Here is a 16,995-nt window from a genome sequence, read left to right as displayed (position 1 = left end):
TAGGTAAATATGAAGGGAACCAGTTTGATGATCTGTACCAGACATTGTTCAAGACCTTTTACGAATATTAATAATGGTTAACTGTTTAGTACTTAGAAAATGCCAGGCTCCACATGGACTAATGTACCCACAGCTACCTGCTATGATCTCCTTACTTTCTTTCATTCCCATTTTACAGTAGGAAACCATGGCACAGAGAGGGTGAGTAACTTTGCCCATAGTCATACCGCTGGTAGGTGGCAGAGTGAGAGTTTGAATACAAGCAGCTCAGCTCCAGAACGCCCCATCTCAACCACAGTTCTCCCCATTATCTCTGAAACCCCAGTGTCTTCTTTAGATCGCTCTCTCTCCATTTTTCAGGTGTAAAAATGGAGGCCCCGGAAAAGAAAATAACTCACCCAGTGTTCCACAGCTGAAAGGGACTGATTTCTGATTCCATCCCACGTCTAATCCATCTTGATCTTTCCCAAACCCTCTACCCACTGCATTCCTGCTTCTGAGCTGACTGTGGGAGCATCCATGCTCGTGACTTAAAGGAGGTGGCCCCTCCCACTGCCGTCAGCGGGGCTCTGTGGGCTCAGAGGTGTGACTAGCCAGCCTGGGACGCCAAGAGAGGGTAGTGAGTTCACAGCACTTACTGAAGGTTGACCTTCTGCTCTGTGCTTCTGCTTCAGCACCCTCCACGGCAACGACATCTCCAGTGTTCCTGAAGGCTCCTTCAATGACCTGACATCTCTTTCCCATCTGTAAGTAGCCCTGTTTCTCCCCTTCATGCATCTACTCAAAACAGGAAAGCCTGTAATGCCAGGAGTAATAGTGTCACCGTTACCACCTCAGTGTGATTCTTTCCGTATGTATGGAACGTGTTTTATTGACAGAAACACACCCACACTGAGTACCTTGTGTGTTCCCAGCTTCAGATGCCTTCATGAGCAGCAGCATCAATTATGTAAACAATATAAGTGTTTAATAAGAATGAACATAAAACTCTTACTATGTGCTCAACACTTTAAATGAATTATCTCATGCATTTCTTATAGCAAATCAGGCATTTTTATCCCGTTGGGAGACATGGTGAAACTGAAGTTTAAAAAGCTGAAGACTTGATCCAGGGGTTGCAGAGCTAGTTGGTGGCAAAGACCTGGTTCAAACCCAGGTTTGCCTTGATGCCAACACACAGATGCTCTCCAAATTCAGAATTAGGTAGCCCCTCCCATTTTACACAGGGGATACTGAGGCCCCTAAATATTAGGTCCTGCATATCTCTCCCAGTGAACATGTTTGAGTTTGTATATCGACTCTCTGTATATTTAATTATTTTCATATTGTGCATATATACTACAATACTGATATATTATACGTGCATATTATAAAATAGTCAAAAGCTAGAAAATTAAAAGTGAAAGTCACTCAGTCGTATCTGACTATATAGTCCATGGAATTCTCCAGGCCTAAATACTGGAGTGGGTAGCCTTTCCCTTCTCCATGGGATCTTCCCAACCCAGGGCTCAAACCCAGGTCTCCCACATTGCAGGTGGACTCTTTACCAGCTGAGCCACAAGGGAAGCCCATGAATCCTGGAGTGGGTAGCCTGTCCCATCTCCAGCAGATCTTCCCAACCCAGGAATCAAACCAGGGTCACTGCATTACAGGCAGATTCTTTACCAACTGAGCTCTCAGGGAGGCCCGGAAAAGGCTCTCATTAAAACTCAGTGGAAGTTTTCACGTTTTCTTCCCAGACAGCACTTTGGAGGTATCTGCACTGGACGTGTCTTTCTTTGTAGGCTTCCCTCCCCTACATTTTAAAGCTGATTGCTATAGGGGAGGAAAACTTTCCTCATACCCTCTTTGGTTCTATGGCCAGCCTGACATAAGACACATTAACAGGAGAAAAGCATATAAATCATTTAATGTTTTTATGTGTACATGGGAGTCTTCAAAAGGAAATTTAAAATCCAGAGATACCAGGGCTGATAGACATTATCTGTTTGTTTGTTTGTTTTTTCTTGTCCGTGCTGTGTGGTTTGTGGGATTTTTAGTTTTCTAGTTCCCCAGCTAGGGACTGACCCTGGGCCCACAGCATTGAGAATGCAGACCCCAAACCAGTGGACCACAAAGGAATTCCTGTATATGTTTTTACAGAAAGAGTGATACAGTGTGGGGCTATAATAAGACAAAGGGCTTCCCTGGTGGCTCAGTGGTAAAGAATCCACCTGCCAGTGCAGGAGATGCAGGAGACGGGATTCGATCCCTGGGTTGGGAAGATCCCCTGAAGGAGGGCCTGCCAACCCACCCAGTATTCTTGCCTGGAAATTCCCATGGACAGAGGAGCCTGATGGGCTATAGTCCAAGGCTTCGCAAAGAGTTAGACACAACTAAGTTACTATGCACCCATGTAACAAGACAGAGGGGCTTGGGTGAGAGGCAGTAAGTCATGGGACAGTGACTAGGAAATATTTTAGTAGGTTTATTTGTACAGATCCATTCTGGTGTCAACTCCTAGTCTCTGATGATAAGAATGGTCTTTTCTTTCTAGCGCAGGGAGGGTACCTTTCTCATAGGAAATGTGACCTGCTTTTAGGCAGAAACAGCATCTCGTGTTTCTTAAGTGCCTTCAACTCAAAACAGTCACTAGCCAATGCAGCGTATTTGAACTGGCATCCTCGGAGCCCCTTTTGGTGGTCTGAAGCTGCCTCCTAGGTTGCTGGGTATCAAAACCTTCTCTCTGAGTTTATCCTCCAGTGCACCCTTTAGTGGGGCAAGAGAGCCAGGTAATCGATGGCAGTAGGCCCCAGAAGCCTCCCAGAGGGGCTGGAATCGGGGATGAGTTGAGGATGGGGTCTCACCAGGGTAGGTGAGACCGTACCTCAGAGAGGGAAGGGGCTTGTGTGGGGTTGGAACATCTTCCGGGATTGGAGATACAGTCTGGAGTCATTGGCCTCACCCCAGTAGGAATAATGTCTTTGCTGGTCCTCCTGTTGGACACCCCCAGTCTAGGCGAAGTCTAAATCGTCTACTTTTTCAAGGGACTTTGGAGCCTATGGGCCGGTCTGGGCAGGGGACCCTGATTTCCTGCTCTGCCTCCTAGGGCACTGGGAACCAACCCGCTCCATTGTGACTGCAGCCTCCGCTGGCTGTCAGAGTGGGTGAAAGCTGGGTACAAGGAGCCCGGCATCGCCCGCTGCAGCAGCCCTGAGCCCATGGCTGACCGACTCCTGCTTACCACGCCCACCCACCGCTTCCAGTGCAAAGGTAGGTGCTGACCCCCCCCACCCCCGCACACATCTCTGCACGCCTCCCCCCACCCCCGCAGGGTCTGCTCTGTCTCCAACAGCCTGGCAGAGCTAGGCATCTCAACAAGTGTGACTTCCAAAACCACTGTCCCGTTTCTTCCATCGGCCACACAAAGACTCAGATGCTGAAACCAACGTAGACCTGCATCTAAGCGTCCATTTGCCCTTTGTTCCCCTAAGCCCCTTGCTGCTGTTTCTATGTATTCCTCATTGACTTCTTACCCTACCTATTTTTGCATAGCTGGGAAAATCTTTAACCTGAATTTTTTCACCCAACATTCTTAGAGCATAAGCACTTTCCCATTTTACTGTAGCATACTTTGATCTCATGAAATTTTGATTGACTGCATGGTTATCATGATAACAAACTACTACGAGGTTCTTATTCTATAGCAGGCATTCTGTTAGGCATTTTTTAATGTATTGTTCATTTAATTCTCACTTTCCACGGAGTCCTTTAATTCCCCAAAATGAGAAACCTGAGGCTTACTGAGGTTAGTTGACTTCTCAAGATTACACAGTGAAGAGAATCCCCGGTCCTTCCGATCCCACAGCATGGTCTTGATCACCAAGCTGTACCACTCCACTCTAACTCCCCAGGAACTTTAACCAGGTCCTGAGTTTGAACTTTTAGAGTATTTCCCATTTTTTTCCTTACCATGGCTGTCTCTATTTAAAATTACATTCTTAGATAAGATTCAGAGAACAAAAATTACTGAGCCAAAGTATATGATCATTGCAAAGGTCTTCACGTTTATTGCCAAATTGATTTCCAGAAAGGGTTGTAACCAATTTTCGCTCCTAGTAGCATCGTTGGGGTACAGTTTTCATCAGACCCTTGCATTATTTTATCTTATTTTGTTATCATTGCTAATTCAACAGGTAAAATATTATATACCTTTATATTTTGCCTTTGGTTATTGGGGGAACTTTTTTTTTTTTTTTTCAAAAACTTCCTTTCCATTTGTACTACAGATTTGTTTGTTAAAGTCCTTTGCTTATATCCTAAAGTCACAATACTTATTTCGATTTACAGATATACTTTACCTCTAAAACTTCATTATGTCCCTGGAACACACTGTCTCTCTAGAACAGACAATGTCCCTGTTCTTCAGTGAAGCCAAGGTTGAGCCAACTGGCACCGGTTCTCTCTCAGGCCATTCTGTTCACTCTGCCCACAAATGGCCAGACTCACCCTGGGGTCAATCTCAGTCCAGTCTCCAAACTGACGACTGTTACCCCAGGATAACTGAAAGTCCTGACGTGAAACACGGCGTGACTGTCCGGGGTTCTGTCGACGCTGGCAGCAGTGGCAGCACAGGCCCGCTCAAAAGCTCTGTGCAGGGACCTGGCCTCCCTGCCTCCAGCCCTGATGGCCAAGGAGAACAGGGCATGTTTGAAACTGTCATGGATGCAAAAACTGAGCCCAGCTGGCCATCATCAGCACCGTTGCTGTGTCTGCTGGGGCCATTTCTTACCTCTTCCTGCCGACTCAAGGGCTCTGAAAGGAGGACTTCCTATGTGTGCCTTTGGCCCAGGGTCTGTGCCCTCTTTATCCTGGCACAGACTATTCAGTGGGGAGAGGTGTTTGGGGAAGGAGGAATGGGAGGTCCCAGTGGAGCCTGGGCCTGGAGCTTCCCGAATATAAAAAGATACACAAGGGGTTTCTAATTATGGTGCATTGTTTGCAGATTAGCACCAAAATCGGATCAGGCTAATGACAGTAATTGATTTGACTGAGAAGTGCTTCTGAATGATGTCCCGCTGTGACTGTTTTCCTCTCTGGACAATGACTGGATGCGCTGGCTGGAGAGGGCCAGCTGCCATCTGGACAGAGATGAGGAGAGCCTGTGGCTGACCGAGGAAGGAGCCAGGGCAGAGGAGAAGGGAGGGGTGGCGGTGAGCCTCCCGGGGGCCCGCCTGCCAACTCCCTGTGCTTTGCCGCCAGGGCCAGTGGACATCAACATCGTGGCCAAGTGCGATCCCTGCCTCTCCAGTCCTTGCAAGAACAACGGCTCGTGCAGCCAGGACCCGGTGGAGCGGCACCGCTGCGCCTGCCCCCGCGGCTACCAGGTACGCAGGCCACCCCCACCTTCCCGCTGCTGGGGGTGCTACGCCCTGCTCACCACCCCCCTCCAAGGACAGTGGATAAGGCCCTGCTGACCACCCCCCTCCAAGGACAGTGGATGAGGCCCTGCTGACCACCCCCCTCCAAGGACAGTGGATGAGGCCCTGCTCACCACCCCGCTCCAAGGACAGTGGATAAGGCCCTGCTGACCACCCTCCTCCAAGGACAGTGGATAAGTCCACTTTACAGCTCACCCCAAAGCAGTATTTGTCAGCAAACCCCAGAACTGATAGGGCCTTCCCAGTGGTATCATAGCCACGCCAATCACAGAGGACCCCACATAGTCTTTTTTTCTTTCTTCAGTTTTTTTGGATTTTTTTCTCCAAAGTTTAAACTTTTTATTTTGTATTAGGGTATAGCCAGTTAACAATGTGATAATTTCAGGTGAACAGCAAAGGGACTCACCCATACATATACGTGTATCCATTCTCCCCCAAACCCCCCTCCCATCCAGGCTGGTACATAACAGTCAGCAGAGACCCCTGTGCTGTACAGTGGAGGACTCCTACAGTCTTGATAGTGATGCAGGGGGAAATTTAATACTTGTATTTTCTTGCTTGAACGTGGGCAGATTAAGTCTCAAGAGCTAATTTGCCTCCAGTGAGAGACATCCCTTGAACCCACAACCATCCTGACTTCCTTACAGGAGGATTCCTGAGTCTCCCCCACCCCTGACCCCTCTCTGCTCTCAGAACAACCAGTCCTGAAAGCTCTGGTTCCAGCTTGAGGAGGTTCAGGGATGGGGATTAACAGGCCTGCAGGCTGCCGAGCCAGCCTTCCCGGTTGACAGGCTCAGCTCAGCCAAGCTGAGGATGGACATTCCAGCTCTCCTGTCCTCCCTGGAGACCCAGGCTAATTCCAGAATAACCCTTGCCTCCTTCCTCCTCTCCCTGCCGTATCTAGAGCACATTATCCTCTGGAGAAAATGGAAGAGGTCCTGCGCACTCCGCTTGGCACTTTATTCATCTTTTCCTCTGTGAGGAAGGATTTGTGAACTCTCATCTTACAGACATGGAAACTGAGCCTCAGACTTGTTGAAAGGGCTTGTCCCAAGCTTGTAAGCCGTTGAGTTGTAACCCAGGGCTATATGATTCCTGAGCCCGCCCCCTTTCCCCTGGAGAGTTTCCTGGATAACTGAGCCCTTCAGCATGCCTTACAGGGGCCAGCAAAGCCATGACTGGGTCCTCTTGCCCACAACCCTCCCAGCTTCCCAGATTCCAGCATCCCAGGGCCACCATCGGAAGGCTCTAGGCGAGCCAAGAGTCTGTAGACGGTGCCCAGCCCGTCTGATGCACACACCTGGTCCAAGCTGAGCGGGAGGGAGCTGGCAGCCCTGGTCTTCTGTCCCCAGGGGGGTCTGTGGGTACAGTGACAAGCTTGACAGGCAGACTGGCTCTGGGCAACAGGCCTCCGGGGTGACTTTCTCTGCTGTAGCCGTGCCGCCAGTAGACAGTGTCAGAGTGCCATCTATGGGCCTGGGACAAGACAGCCAAAGTATTTCTTTGCAGCTGGCTCCCTGCCCAGGCAGCCAGCCCCAGACACACACACACACACACACATATAAGGTGGTCCCAGACACGCACACACACATATATAAGGTGGTCCCAGACACACACACACACACAAGGTGGTCCCAGACACACACACACACACACACATAAGGTGGTCCCAGAGACACACACACACACATAAGGTGGTCCCAGACACACACAGACACACACATAAGGTGGTCCCACACACACAGACACACACACGCATAAGGTGGTCCCAGACACACACACACACACACACACACACAAGGTGGTCCCCCACACACATACTTACATACATGTGCTCAGTTGCTCAGTTGTGCAGCCAACTCCAGTTCCTCAAACTCAGGGTGGTCCCAGACTCATGCCCTGCCCCCCCACACGCATATGCACACTTACATACATGTGCTCAGTCACTCAGTCATGTCCAGCTCTTTGGGGACCTTCCCAACCCAGGGATCAAACCCCTGTGTCTCATGTCTCCTTCATCGGCAGGCAGGTTCTTTGCCGCTGTACCACGTATGTACACACACTGTGGGGGAGACTAGAAGTTAAGCAGGCATGGGTCCTCAAATTCCCATATGCTCGATGGAGAAAATGCAGGCTATGGATTTACACTGCTCAGCAGGTGTGGATCCCGGCTTTGTCGTTTCCTAGTTGTGTGGTGATAACCCTAGGCTTCCCATCTGCACACTAGGATAGGACTTGTCCCAAAGTCTTGCTGTGAGAATCAGATGTACAATAGCACATGCAGTGTACCTAGAACAGTACCCAGCATTCAGTAAGTACTCAATAGCTGCTAGATGGCTGCCTTTCACCTTCACCCTACATGCCGGCCCCTAATGCCAGGGTGGTGGCTGTCGGGAACAGGTGGTTTCACCAGGGATTCTCCGTCTGTGACCCTGAACCCCCAAGGAGTATCTGCTGCTTTCCTAGACTTTGACATGTATGTCTATGCATCCCCAATTCCACACATGCACAGTCATCTTTTTAAGCATTCATCTTTTTAAGTATCGACTATGCACCAGGCACCCAGACCTCATGCATTTATTCCTTCCTCTGCTATTTATAATCACCTTGTGAAGAGGGTGGTGTCATTCCTATGTTAAAGATAACTACTTCACACTCTTGAATCTCACTTCCCTCACTTTAAAGTTGGCCTGAGTCTGACAGTACTGGAGCCAGATTCAAAGCCCCAGGCTTCTTCCCATCACACTTGAGGACAATGTGAAGCTCGCCTGGCCCTTGGTGTCAGAGCAAAGAGTGCACCCCTGGGGTTCCTGCAGGATACTGCTATGTGTTTGGGTTTTGCTTATAAGATCCTGACCATCTTGTCGATTTTGGAAGAATTTGAACAGACTTTGATGTTTAGGAAGTCGAAGGGCCCAGGCAGGTATGCTGCTACTGCTCATGGTGTAGGATGCTGGTGGCGGTGATTCTGGTGATAGCATGATGATGGTGGTGGTGTTCATGATAGTACTGTTAGCAGCTAGCATTTATTGAGTGCTTCCTGACTGCTGGCAGTGTCCCGAACAAGCCACATGCACTGTCCTGCATAGTCCTCGTCAAAGCCTTAGGAGACCAGTCCTAAAGTGACCCTCATTTTACAGTTGAGGACATAATAGGTGAGCAAGCTGGGATTCAAAGCTCAAAGTCAACTGATTCCAGAATCCATGCTCTCGGCCAGTGCATTCACCGTCCGTGGGCAAGCACCACGACAGCAGGGGCTGCAGGTGAGGGTCCTTGGCCATTTACAACCTGCCTAAATCTCCAGGACAGGGAGATACACAGGGTGGTGGCGAAAAGACCACCGGGACCCTCTGGAGCCTGCCTCTACCCGACATGACCTTGGACAGCTCTGGTTCTCCTCCCCACCCGTTTCAGGCTCCTCAGCAGTGAAGTGCAGCTGACTGAACCAGAGCGGTCCCTTAATCGCATATTGATCACACTCTTTTTGGTTATGCCTGTCCTTTCTGCCCAGCAGAGTGATTGGCGTAGTAGTTCTGGGTGAATTGCTAAGATGACAACAGTCACCAGACAGCTGCAAAACGCAGCTCAAAGTCCAAGCATTTATCTAGCTGTTCCCAGAGATCTCCATGTTTCCAGCGACTAGTGAGTGACCTTGAGAAGCCACAGTATTATAGAAATAACATGGCAGCCACTGGTGAATGTTTAGTAGCAGCTGCTGTACATCAGGTGGCTCAGAGGTTAAAGCGTCTGCCTACAATGAAGGAGACCTAGGTTCAATCCCTGGGTCGGGAAGATCCCCTGGAGAAGGAAATGGCAACCCACTCCAGTATTCTTGCCCAGAGAATCCCATGGACGGAGGAGTCTGGTGGGCCACACAGTCCACAGGGTCGCAAAGAGTCGGACACGACTGAACGACTTCACTTTCACTGTACATCTGTTCTAATGCCAGGTCCCTGAGAAGCTATTTAAATGCATTATCTCACTTAATATTCCTCCAAAAGAAGGACAATCTCTTTTGATAGATGAGGAAACCGTGGGTTCAGAAAAATTGAAAAACATACCCAAGCTCACACACCTGGGGAGCACATTCACTAAACCCAGAACCCAGCTCTCTCTTGCTGCAGAGACTATACTAAGCCCTCCACTAGTAGCTGACTCTCTGTAGCCCCACTTTTATCATCTGTAAATGGGAATAACCATACTGACTGCAGAGCTGTTGTAAGGATTAAAAGGGGTCACGTGTGTCTTGGCCTGCCTCAGTACCAGCATTCAGTAGACACTTAACAAAGCGTAACTCTTACCATGATTCTAAGATTTGAGAACATAAAATAGAAATTTTGGCTGATTTTTTTGCAGCCATTTAGCTTCATGCATATATGTGCAGTGTCTCAGAACAGTGCTTCCCACACTTTAAGGTGTACAGGAACTACCTGAAGACCTTGTTAAGGTGCAGGCTCTGATTCATTAGATCTGAGACCGGGTCTGAGATTGTGCATGTCTAACAAGCTTCTAGGGGACACAAGGCTGGTAGTCCAAGGACCACACTTTGAGTAGCAAGGTCTTAGAGCCACCCTGCTGGCCCCATCTCAGAAACAGGATTCCAGTGGGGTTCGTAGTTTCCAAGGTCCTATCAAGGAACCTAGAAGGCCTGGCCGAGTCCCAGTCCTCCCTCTACCCCACACACACCCCGTAAGGAGGGGGTCACAGGAGGCAACCAAGGAGCATTACAGGTCTAGTGGTTTGAGCAAAATGAGGCTCAAGAGCGTGGAACTAAGCTAACTGGCCAGGTGCTAACAATGGTGATTGTTTCTGAAGAACCTGTGAATGACAGAAACCCCCACCTCTGGGCCCAGGCACCACATTACCAAATGCAGGCTCTGCTTCCTGGATTCCAGTGCCCTGTGGCATCAGGGGCTAGAGGAGACACCACCTCCACCCCTGCTCCCACCCCATGGGAGGAGTTCCCCGGGGAGCCCAGAGCAAAGACCCTGGCCCAGGCAGGGGTCAGGGAGGCCATGCCTTGACCTGCTCAGGGTTCTCCTGTCCTGCAGTCCAGGCCCGTTTATCTACCACACACACACACACACACACACACACACGAAAACAAGTCTCAGAACTGGTCATTTCCTCAATTTAGCAGCAGCAGCCAGACCAGCACGCGTGCTCAGATCTGCGTGCCTGCAGAACCTGTGCTTTGAGAGAGGCAAAGCAAGCGCCCAGCGAGCAGTTCCCAGAATCGCCTCTGGACTGGATGTCTGGGCTCAGCTGTGCTGGTTCCGCATACTGCTGTGCGGTGGTGGACATATTGCCTCACTTTCCAGGTCCATCTTCCCTCTCAGTAAGAATGAGGGTAATGACAACCGCACGCATATGGTAGGGATGTTATGAATATTATACACCATTGTGAATGTGAAACTCAGTATGGGTCCTGGAACAGAAACCATACTCCGAATATGGGAGTGAGGATGAGCAGTGCTGTTTCCATCGACACACAGCTTGTCAAAAGGGATCTCATGTTGCTCTGGTTTAGGATAAGCCCAGATCCCACCCCAGATCTCCTCCCCTCTGAGAAACCTCTGACGGGCCCTTTAATGTGCCAGGCTCGACAAGCAGCAGGCAGACGCAGCCCTGCCTTCCGGCTGCTGGAGGGGGGACCTGCGGCTGCAGCGCTGAGGCGGTGGGAGAAGGCAGAGCACAGCAGGGTCCAGCCAGGAGCCCAGTGTCTCTCGCTGCATGCACGGCAGCAGTGGCAGAGCGGGAAGGAGGGTTTTCTCGGGCAGATGGCGAGCAGGTGGTGTGGCAGTGGGAGGGCGCCCGTGATGGCCCCCGCCTGGCCCCGTGCCCACACTGAGTCCATAGCCCAGGAGCAAACGCAGCAGACATCCCCCCAGGATTGCGCAGGTCGTCCAGGGAACCGGCTGCCAAAACCTGGGTGCGGTGCTGGTCCGTCGGTGCCACGGGAGAAGCTGGTGGCAGAGGACCAAGACTGGGACGACTCCCTGGGACGGAGGCCTGTCTCTGCAGTTCCTCCTCCCTGGCATGCTCTTCCCCACCTGCACACTGTTGGCACCTTCTTAGCTCACACATCCCCTTCAGGGTGCCTGGTACAGAGGAATCCCACTCTGCCCAAAATTTCTCTCACAGGGGGTCTCGGGGTTGTCTACCGTCAGGATCACCCACAGAACTTAAGAGCAAATAGCAACACCCATGCTTATGTCTGGACCAATCAGAGACAAGCTTGTCACTTTAGGGGGCCAAGGACCGTTGACCACACTTCAGCCATAGTCTACCCTCCAAGTTGTAGATTACAGTTATGCCTCAGTGAGGTTAGTGGTAATATCATCTACTGGCATTTATAGAGTACCTTTATAGTACATTTATAGATGTGTTATGTAATATTTTAAGCACTTCCTTATTGAAAGATCTAGTTCAACTCTGGTAACAGCTCTATGAGGTAGGCGTGTAGAAGTTAAAAAGCTAATACAAAGTAAAGGTCAGCCAACCAGGAAGAGGTGAAGCTGGGAGGGGAACCAGCTCTTCCTGGCTCCAGAGCCCCTGCTCTCAGCCCACGGGTTAGGACGGTGGGGAGGGGCTGAAGTCTGGGCAGTAGTTAGGCTGGGGGCCGCAGTCCTGAGCCGGGTGCTCCACTCCACGCCACGCACATGGAGCGACCCAAGGCAGGGGCTCCCTTGGGCTTTCCCCGGGTCACACAGCCAGCTCCCTGGTCCCAGAGCCCTGGGCGACTTCCCCGGCCCTCGTCCCAAAGGGAGCTGGGAGCCCACGGGGCCGCCTCTTCACGGCGGCCGAGGAAAGCCTCCCTTACCATGTGCTTCTCTCTCTCTCCTCAGGGCAGAGACTGCACCGTGCCCATCAACACCTGCATTCAGAACCCCTGTCTGCACGGAGGCACCTGCCACCTGAGCGAGACCCACAAGGGCGGGTTCAGGTAACAGCTCGCCCTGGGCCTCCCTCCTCAGTCTGCCCCGCAACTCTGTGGCAGGCAGAGGAAACCCAGCTCTGCGCCTCCTGCGGGCCCGCACTCTGCCCAGCCCTGGATGTGAAGGACTTTAAGGCTTTGCCTTCCCTATAAGGCAGCTACTGCTATCCCTCTTGTACAGAAAAGGAAGTTAGGGCATCAAAGGGATAAATTGTTCATCTGCAGTTACACAGAAAGTGTTCAGACTGGCATCTGAATTCAGGGAGTCTTGTCTCCAGAGCCAGGAGGTCTCCAAGGGAACCTACAGTTGCTGGCTGAAGTCAGAGCAGGATAGGATAATCAATAGGTCAAAAAACCTGCTGGCGTGGAAATTCCACTATTCTTTCCTGTGTTGATTACATGCTCCTATGTGCCAGGCACTTAACTCTAAATCTCATTTAAATCTTCCCGAGGACCATATCCAGTACAGGTAGTTCCTGTCCCCGTTTAATAGATGGGGAAACGGAGGCACGGAGATTGATTTGCTCTGGGTCACATATCCTGACACTCACTCCTGAGTCTTCCAACCCTGCCTGTTTCCTCCCTCGCGTTAAGAGCTCAGGAAGAAAAGAGGCAGAAGCCACTTAGATTTTGTTCTCCTCCCTGTCTTTGGAGCTGGCCCCCTGGGCCTCTGCCAAACCTCTGGCCCCTTCCTGCTTCCCACCCACCCCTCGCTGCCTGCTGATGCCCAGTTTCCTGGGCCCTACCCTGGTAAGAGCAGATCAGGGGGAGCGGGCCCATGGGGCACCCCCGAAGAGCCAGGGGGCCAGGCAGCAAAGGAAGGGGCACTGGGTGCCGAGCTGTGTGAGGAGGTCGGAGCACTCAGGTGACAGTGAACGGCCACAGGCCCTCTGGCCGGGTTACTATACGGTCTGGGCTCCGGGTTCTCCCTGGGGAAGACAACCGCCCACATATCTATCTGCCAAGTTAGCCCCATTAAACTCAACTCTGGAAAAGCGAAATTCAAGGCAGAGCTCATTTTCCTGCCTGCAGCGGGCCAATCTCTCTCCCACTGATAGTGGACCTGAGGAGAAGCCACCCAGAGCTCACGCAGCAGTGGCCACGTGGCCTCTGTCAGGAAGCACTCCTCCAGGCCTGGGGAGCCTGGCCGCGTCCCGACCCCCAGCCCTGGGACCCACGTCGTTGTCCGCAAGCAGCAGGGGCGCCCCGGCCGGTGTCACTGCCCTCTCTGTGGGGATGCGGAAGCGTCTGTCTGCACTCTCCATCACCGAGGAAATCCAAATGAACTGGATTGTTTAGGACTTAATTTTCAAGGAAAACAGCCCAGACCTGCAGGATCTGGAAAATGGGGTGCAGGGCTCAAGCAACGAGGCCCTCATCCTGGGATGGCTTAGCTTGTGTGGGATCCCCCACCTCACCCCACCGCCCAGGGCAGCACCTGGCAGGCTGGCGCAGGGAGGGCCCCTGTCGGGTGGCTTTGCTCCTGTGTCCCTCAGTTCAGTGACCTAGCATTGCCGTAACAGAGGACCACAGGCTCGAGGGCCTGGAACCCAAGAATGGCTTCTCACGCGGCTCAGGAAGCAGGGGCCCGCTCCCTGTGAACCCGGGCGGGGGCCCCTTTCTCTCCTTCTAGCTGCTGATGGCTGCTGGCCGCTTCTGGCACTTCTTGACCTGCAGCTGGATCCCTCTAGTCTCTGCCTTCAGCTGCACACACAGCCTTCTCCCTGATCTGGGTCCACATGACCGGCTTCTCACAAGGACACCAGTCATGTGAGATTAGGGGCTCACGCCACTCCAGGGCCACCGCATCTTCAGTTAGCTCACGACAGCTGCAGTGACTCTGTTTTCCAGTGAGGTCACATTCCGAGGCTCGGGGGAGGGCGTTAAGATGTCAGCGTATCTTTTTGAGGGGACACAATTCAGTCCACGACACCTCTGACTAGTCAGAATTCTGGAAGCATCACCTACCTCTTAATCCAGATGCTTCTCCAGCCTTGACACATTGACTGTCTGCTCACAAAACAGGCAAAGGCTGGCAGGGCTGGCTGGACAGGAGATGTGACTTTCTGTCTGTCCACACAGCTAACACATTGCTCTTGAGATATCTTTGACATCCCCTCCTCCTTCCTCCCCCCACCTCCCACCAGGTTTCCAGTGAGGACAGAGGAGACTTTAACTTCTCTCCCACCCTTGGTCCAGTCCAGGAGCAACCTCTGCTCCCTTGACCAGCCCCTTCTTACCCCACTTTCACTCAGTCCTAAGAGTCCTAAGTCCTCTCCGGGGAGAGTCAGAGGAAAATAACTCATATCAGGAAAATAGACAACACTATGGTTTAAGATCTTCAGAAACCCACCCCCCTGTGGCTCTGAAGAAATGACCTTCTTCATGAGTGCCCAGGGTCCCTAAGAGAAAAAAGAAGAAGAAAAAAAAGAAAGGCGTTAACGTCATTTATTTCGCTCCATGAAGAGTTGAAGAGCTCAGACCCAAGAATCCTTCTGCCTGCCTTTTGTAGAAAATGTGACCCACTTTTCAGGTCATAGAAAAAAGGATGTTAATTTGGATTCTAAGGGAATTCCCTGGTGGTCCAGTGATTAAGACGTGGGCTTTCACTGCCTTGGACCTGGGTTCGATCCCTGGTCAGGGAACTAAGAGCCCACAAGCCACATGGTGCAGGGAAAAAAACAAAAAAAAATAAGACCACAAAAATCCCACTTTCTATTACTTTAGTTTCAAGTGGAGAGAGGCCTGGGATTCTTGGTCTGAGCTGGAACACAGTACCCTGGTCCCTGACGAGGGGGGCGGCCCACAGGAAGAGTGAGATTCCTGCATCATTCATTTAATTTCATTTACTCAGACTCTCATCTTCCACCTGCACCCTCTCAGCTCGCCTCGCCCCTTGTCATCTGCCCAGCCTTCATCAATACTGACTGATTTTTTTTCTGACTTATTATTGGGCAATGCAGCCTGACCCCGGGGCTGTGGCCAAGGCCAGGCAGAGGAGACGGAATGAGGTGTATCCAAGAGGTTTAACACTGCAGGGACAAGTTAAGGAATTGTGTCATGCTGGTCTATAGTGTTTTTAACCAGAAAGTGTTGGCAGGAAAGGTGGCCTCCCACCCGACCCCCTCATCTTCCAGGAGCAGGAGGGGGCTCAGAAGTAGCAGGGATACATGAGAAGGAGAAATGGCATCCCTGAGGGAAGGTTAAGGAGGTGTGTGGTTTTGTCTAGAACAAAATCTAGCTGACATGCTTTCTGTGCTGTGTATCACTCTAAGTGTTTTCCTTATATAATCTCATTTAATGCCTACAGCCACCCTGGAGGTAGATAGTACCACCAGTCAACAGATGATGAAACAGATATGGAATTTAACCCAGGAAACCTGGTTGCAAAACCTGATCTTGGCCACTAAGTCGTGCTTCTGCTCCAGATTAAAAAGCTGCCCTTGAGTCACAAAAAAAAGTACAGAGTTTGTTGCGCTGTTTCTCTCTTTGTCTACAAAAGAGAACTACGCATAGAAGGGTCGCTTAGGAGACTGGGAGGAATTAAAGCTCCACCACTTCCAGCTGAAGGAGGCATTGCCAGTAGGAATTGCCCCCAGGCAAGCAGCCACCCAGGGCCAGGAGAGACTGGAGGCAGAGGGCTATCAGAAATGCCCCTAAGGCTCTCAGAGGTCTTCCTGCTCAGAACGCCCGGCCTTGTGTGCCCCAAGAACGGCCTCAGACTCCCATCCAGAGGAGAAATCTGACTGACTGTATTTCCCACCCCCTTCTTCCCCCTGCTGCTCCAACCCACCCCCACTCCCTGACCCTTGACCCCACCCACGCATCCCCAAAGCTGCTCCTGCCCCCTGGGCTTCGAGGGGCAGCGGTGTGAGGTCAACCCAGACGACTGCGAGGACAACGACTGCGAGAACAACGCCACCTGTGTGGACGGGGTCAACAACTACGCGTGCGTGTGCCCGCCGAACTACACGGGTGAGTCCCCGATGCCCAGGAGTGGGCTGCTGTGCGGGGCCCTGGGTGGGCTTGCCGTGCATTGGAGGAGACTGCTGTGTGCTCGGCCAAGTCTCACTCTGCAGACTCCAGACTGTAGCCTGCCAGCTGCCGTCCGGGGACTCCCCAGGCGAGAATACTGGAGTGGGTGGCCGTTTCCTCCTCCAGGGATCCGCCCCACCCAGGGATCAAACCAGCGTCTGCTGCGTTGGCCAGCAGGTTCTCTACCACTGCACCCCCTGGGAAGCCCACCACTCTCTAGGCTTCTTCCAAACACTCCACCTCTTTTCCCCCTCTGGACAAAGACTTGAATCCAAAGAAACCCCCATAATATGGCCTGAGAGGCTTCCCAAAGACCCTCTCCCTTCGTTTGTCCACCCCTCCCTCATCCACCCCCACCAATCGCTCACTCCTCCCCACTTTGAGCAGGTCCCCAGCTTTCAGCTCTCTGTTCATTTAGTTCGTGTTCATCCCCTCCTTTGGGAGCCCTGGGCTCCCCAGTGGTGTCTGAGGCCAACTGAGAGGCACTTGCCTTGCGCTCATGCTTCATTCAGGTCTGAACTGATGGTGGGAGAATGGACGGGGTGGGGTTGCCAAGCAAACACTTACGAAGGCAGTTTCCTGCCTGCCTCTTCCATTGACCGG

General features: G+C 51.7%; 1 protein-coding gene across 1 annotated transcript in view; it reads left to right on the top strand.

Moving 5' to 3' along the window:
- Nucleotides 1–16,995, top strand: part of SLIT3 (slit guidance ligand 3) — a 719,057-nt gene that overhangs the window by 667,903 nt on the left and 34,159 nt on the right. The window contains exons 24-28 of the mRNA XM_052659044.1: nucleotides 675–746; nucleotides 3,089–3,252; nucleotides 5,242–5,366; nucleotides 12,269–12,366; nucleotides 16,193–16,332. Coding sequence (XP_052515004.1) covers nucleotides 675–746; nucleotides 3,089–3,252; nucleotides 5,242–5,366; nucleotides 12,269–12,366; nucleotides 16,193–16,332 — 599 coding nt within the window. The remainder of the gene's footprint in view (nucleotides 1–674; nucleotides 747–3,088; nucleotides 3,253–5,241; nucleotides 5,367–12,268; nucleotides 12,367–16,192; nucleotides 16,333–16,995) is intronic.

This window comes from Budorcas taxicolor, chromosome 20 (genome assembly GCF_023091745.1).
Source record: "Budorcas taxicolor isolate Tak-1 chromosome 20, Takin1.1, whole genome shotgun sequence".
NCBI classification, from domain to species: Eukaryota; Metazoa; Chordata; class Mammalia; order Artiodactyla; family Bovidae; genus Budorcas; species Budorcas taxicolor.
Note: the sequence above shows the minus strand (reverse complement) of the source record. Positions and strands in the feature narration are given on the sequence as shown.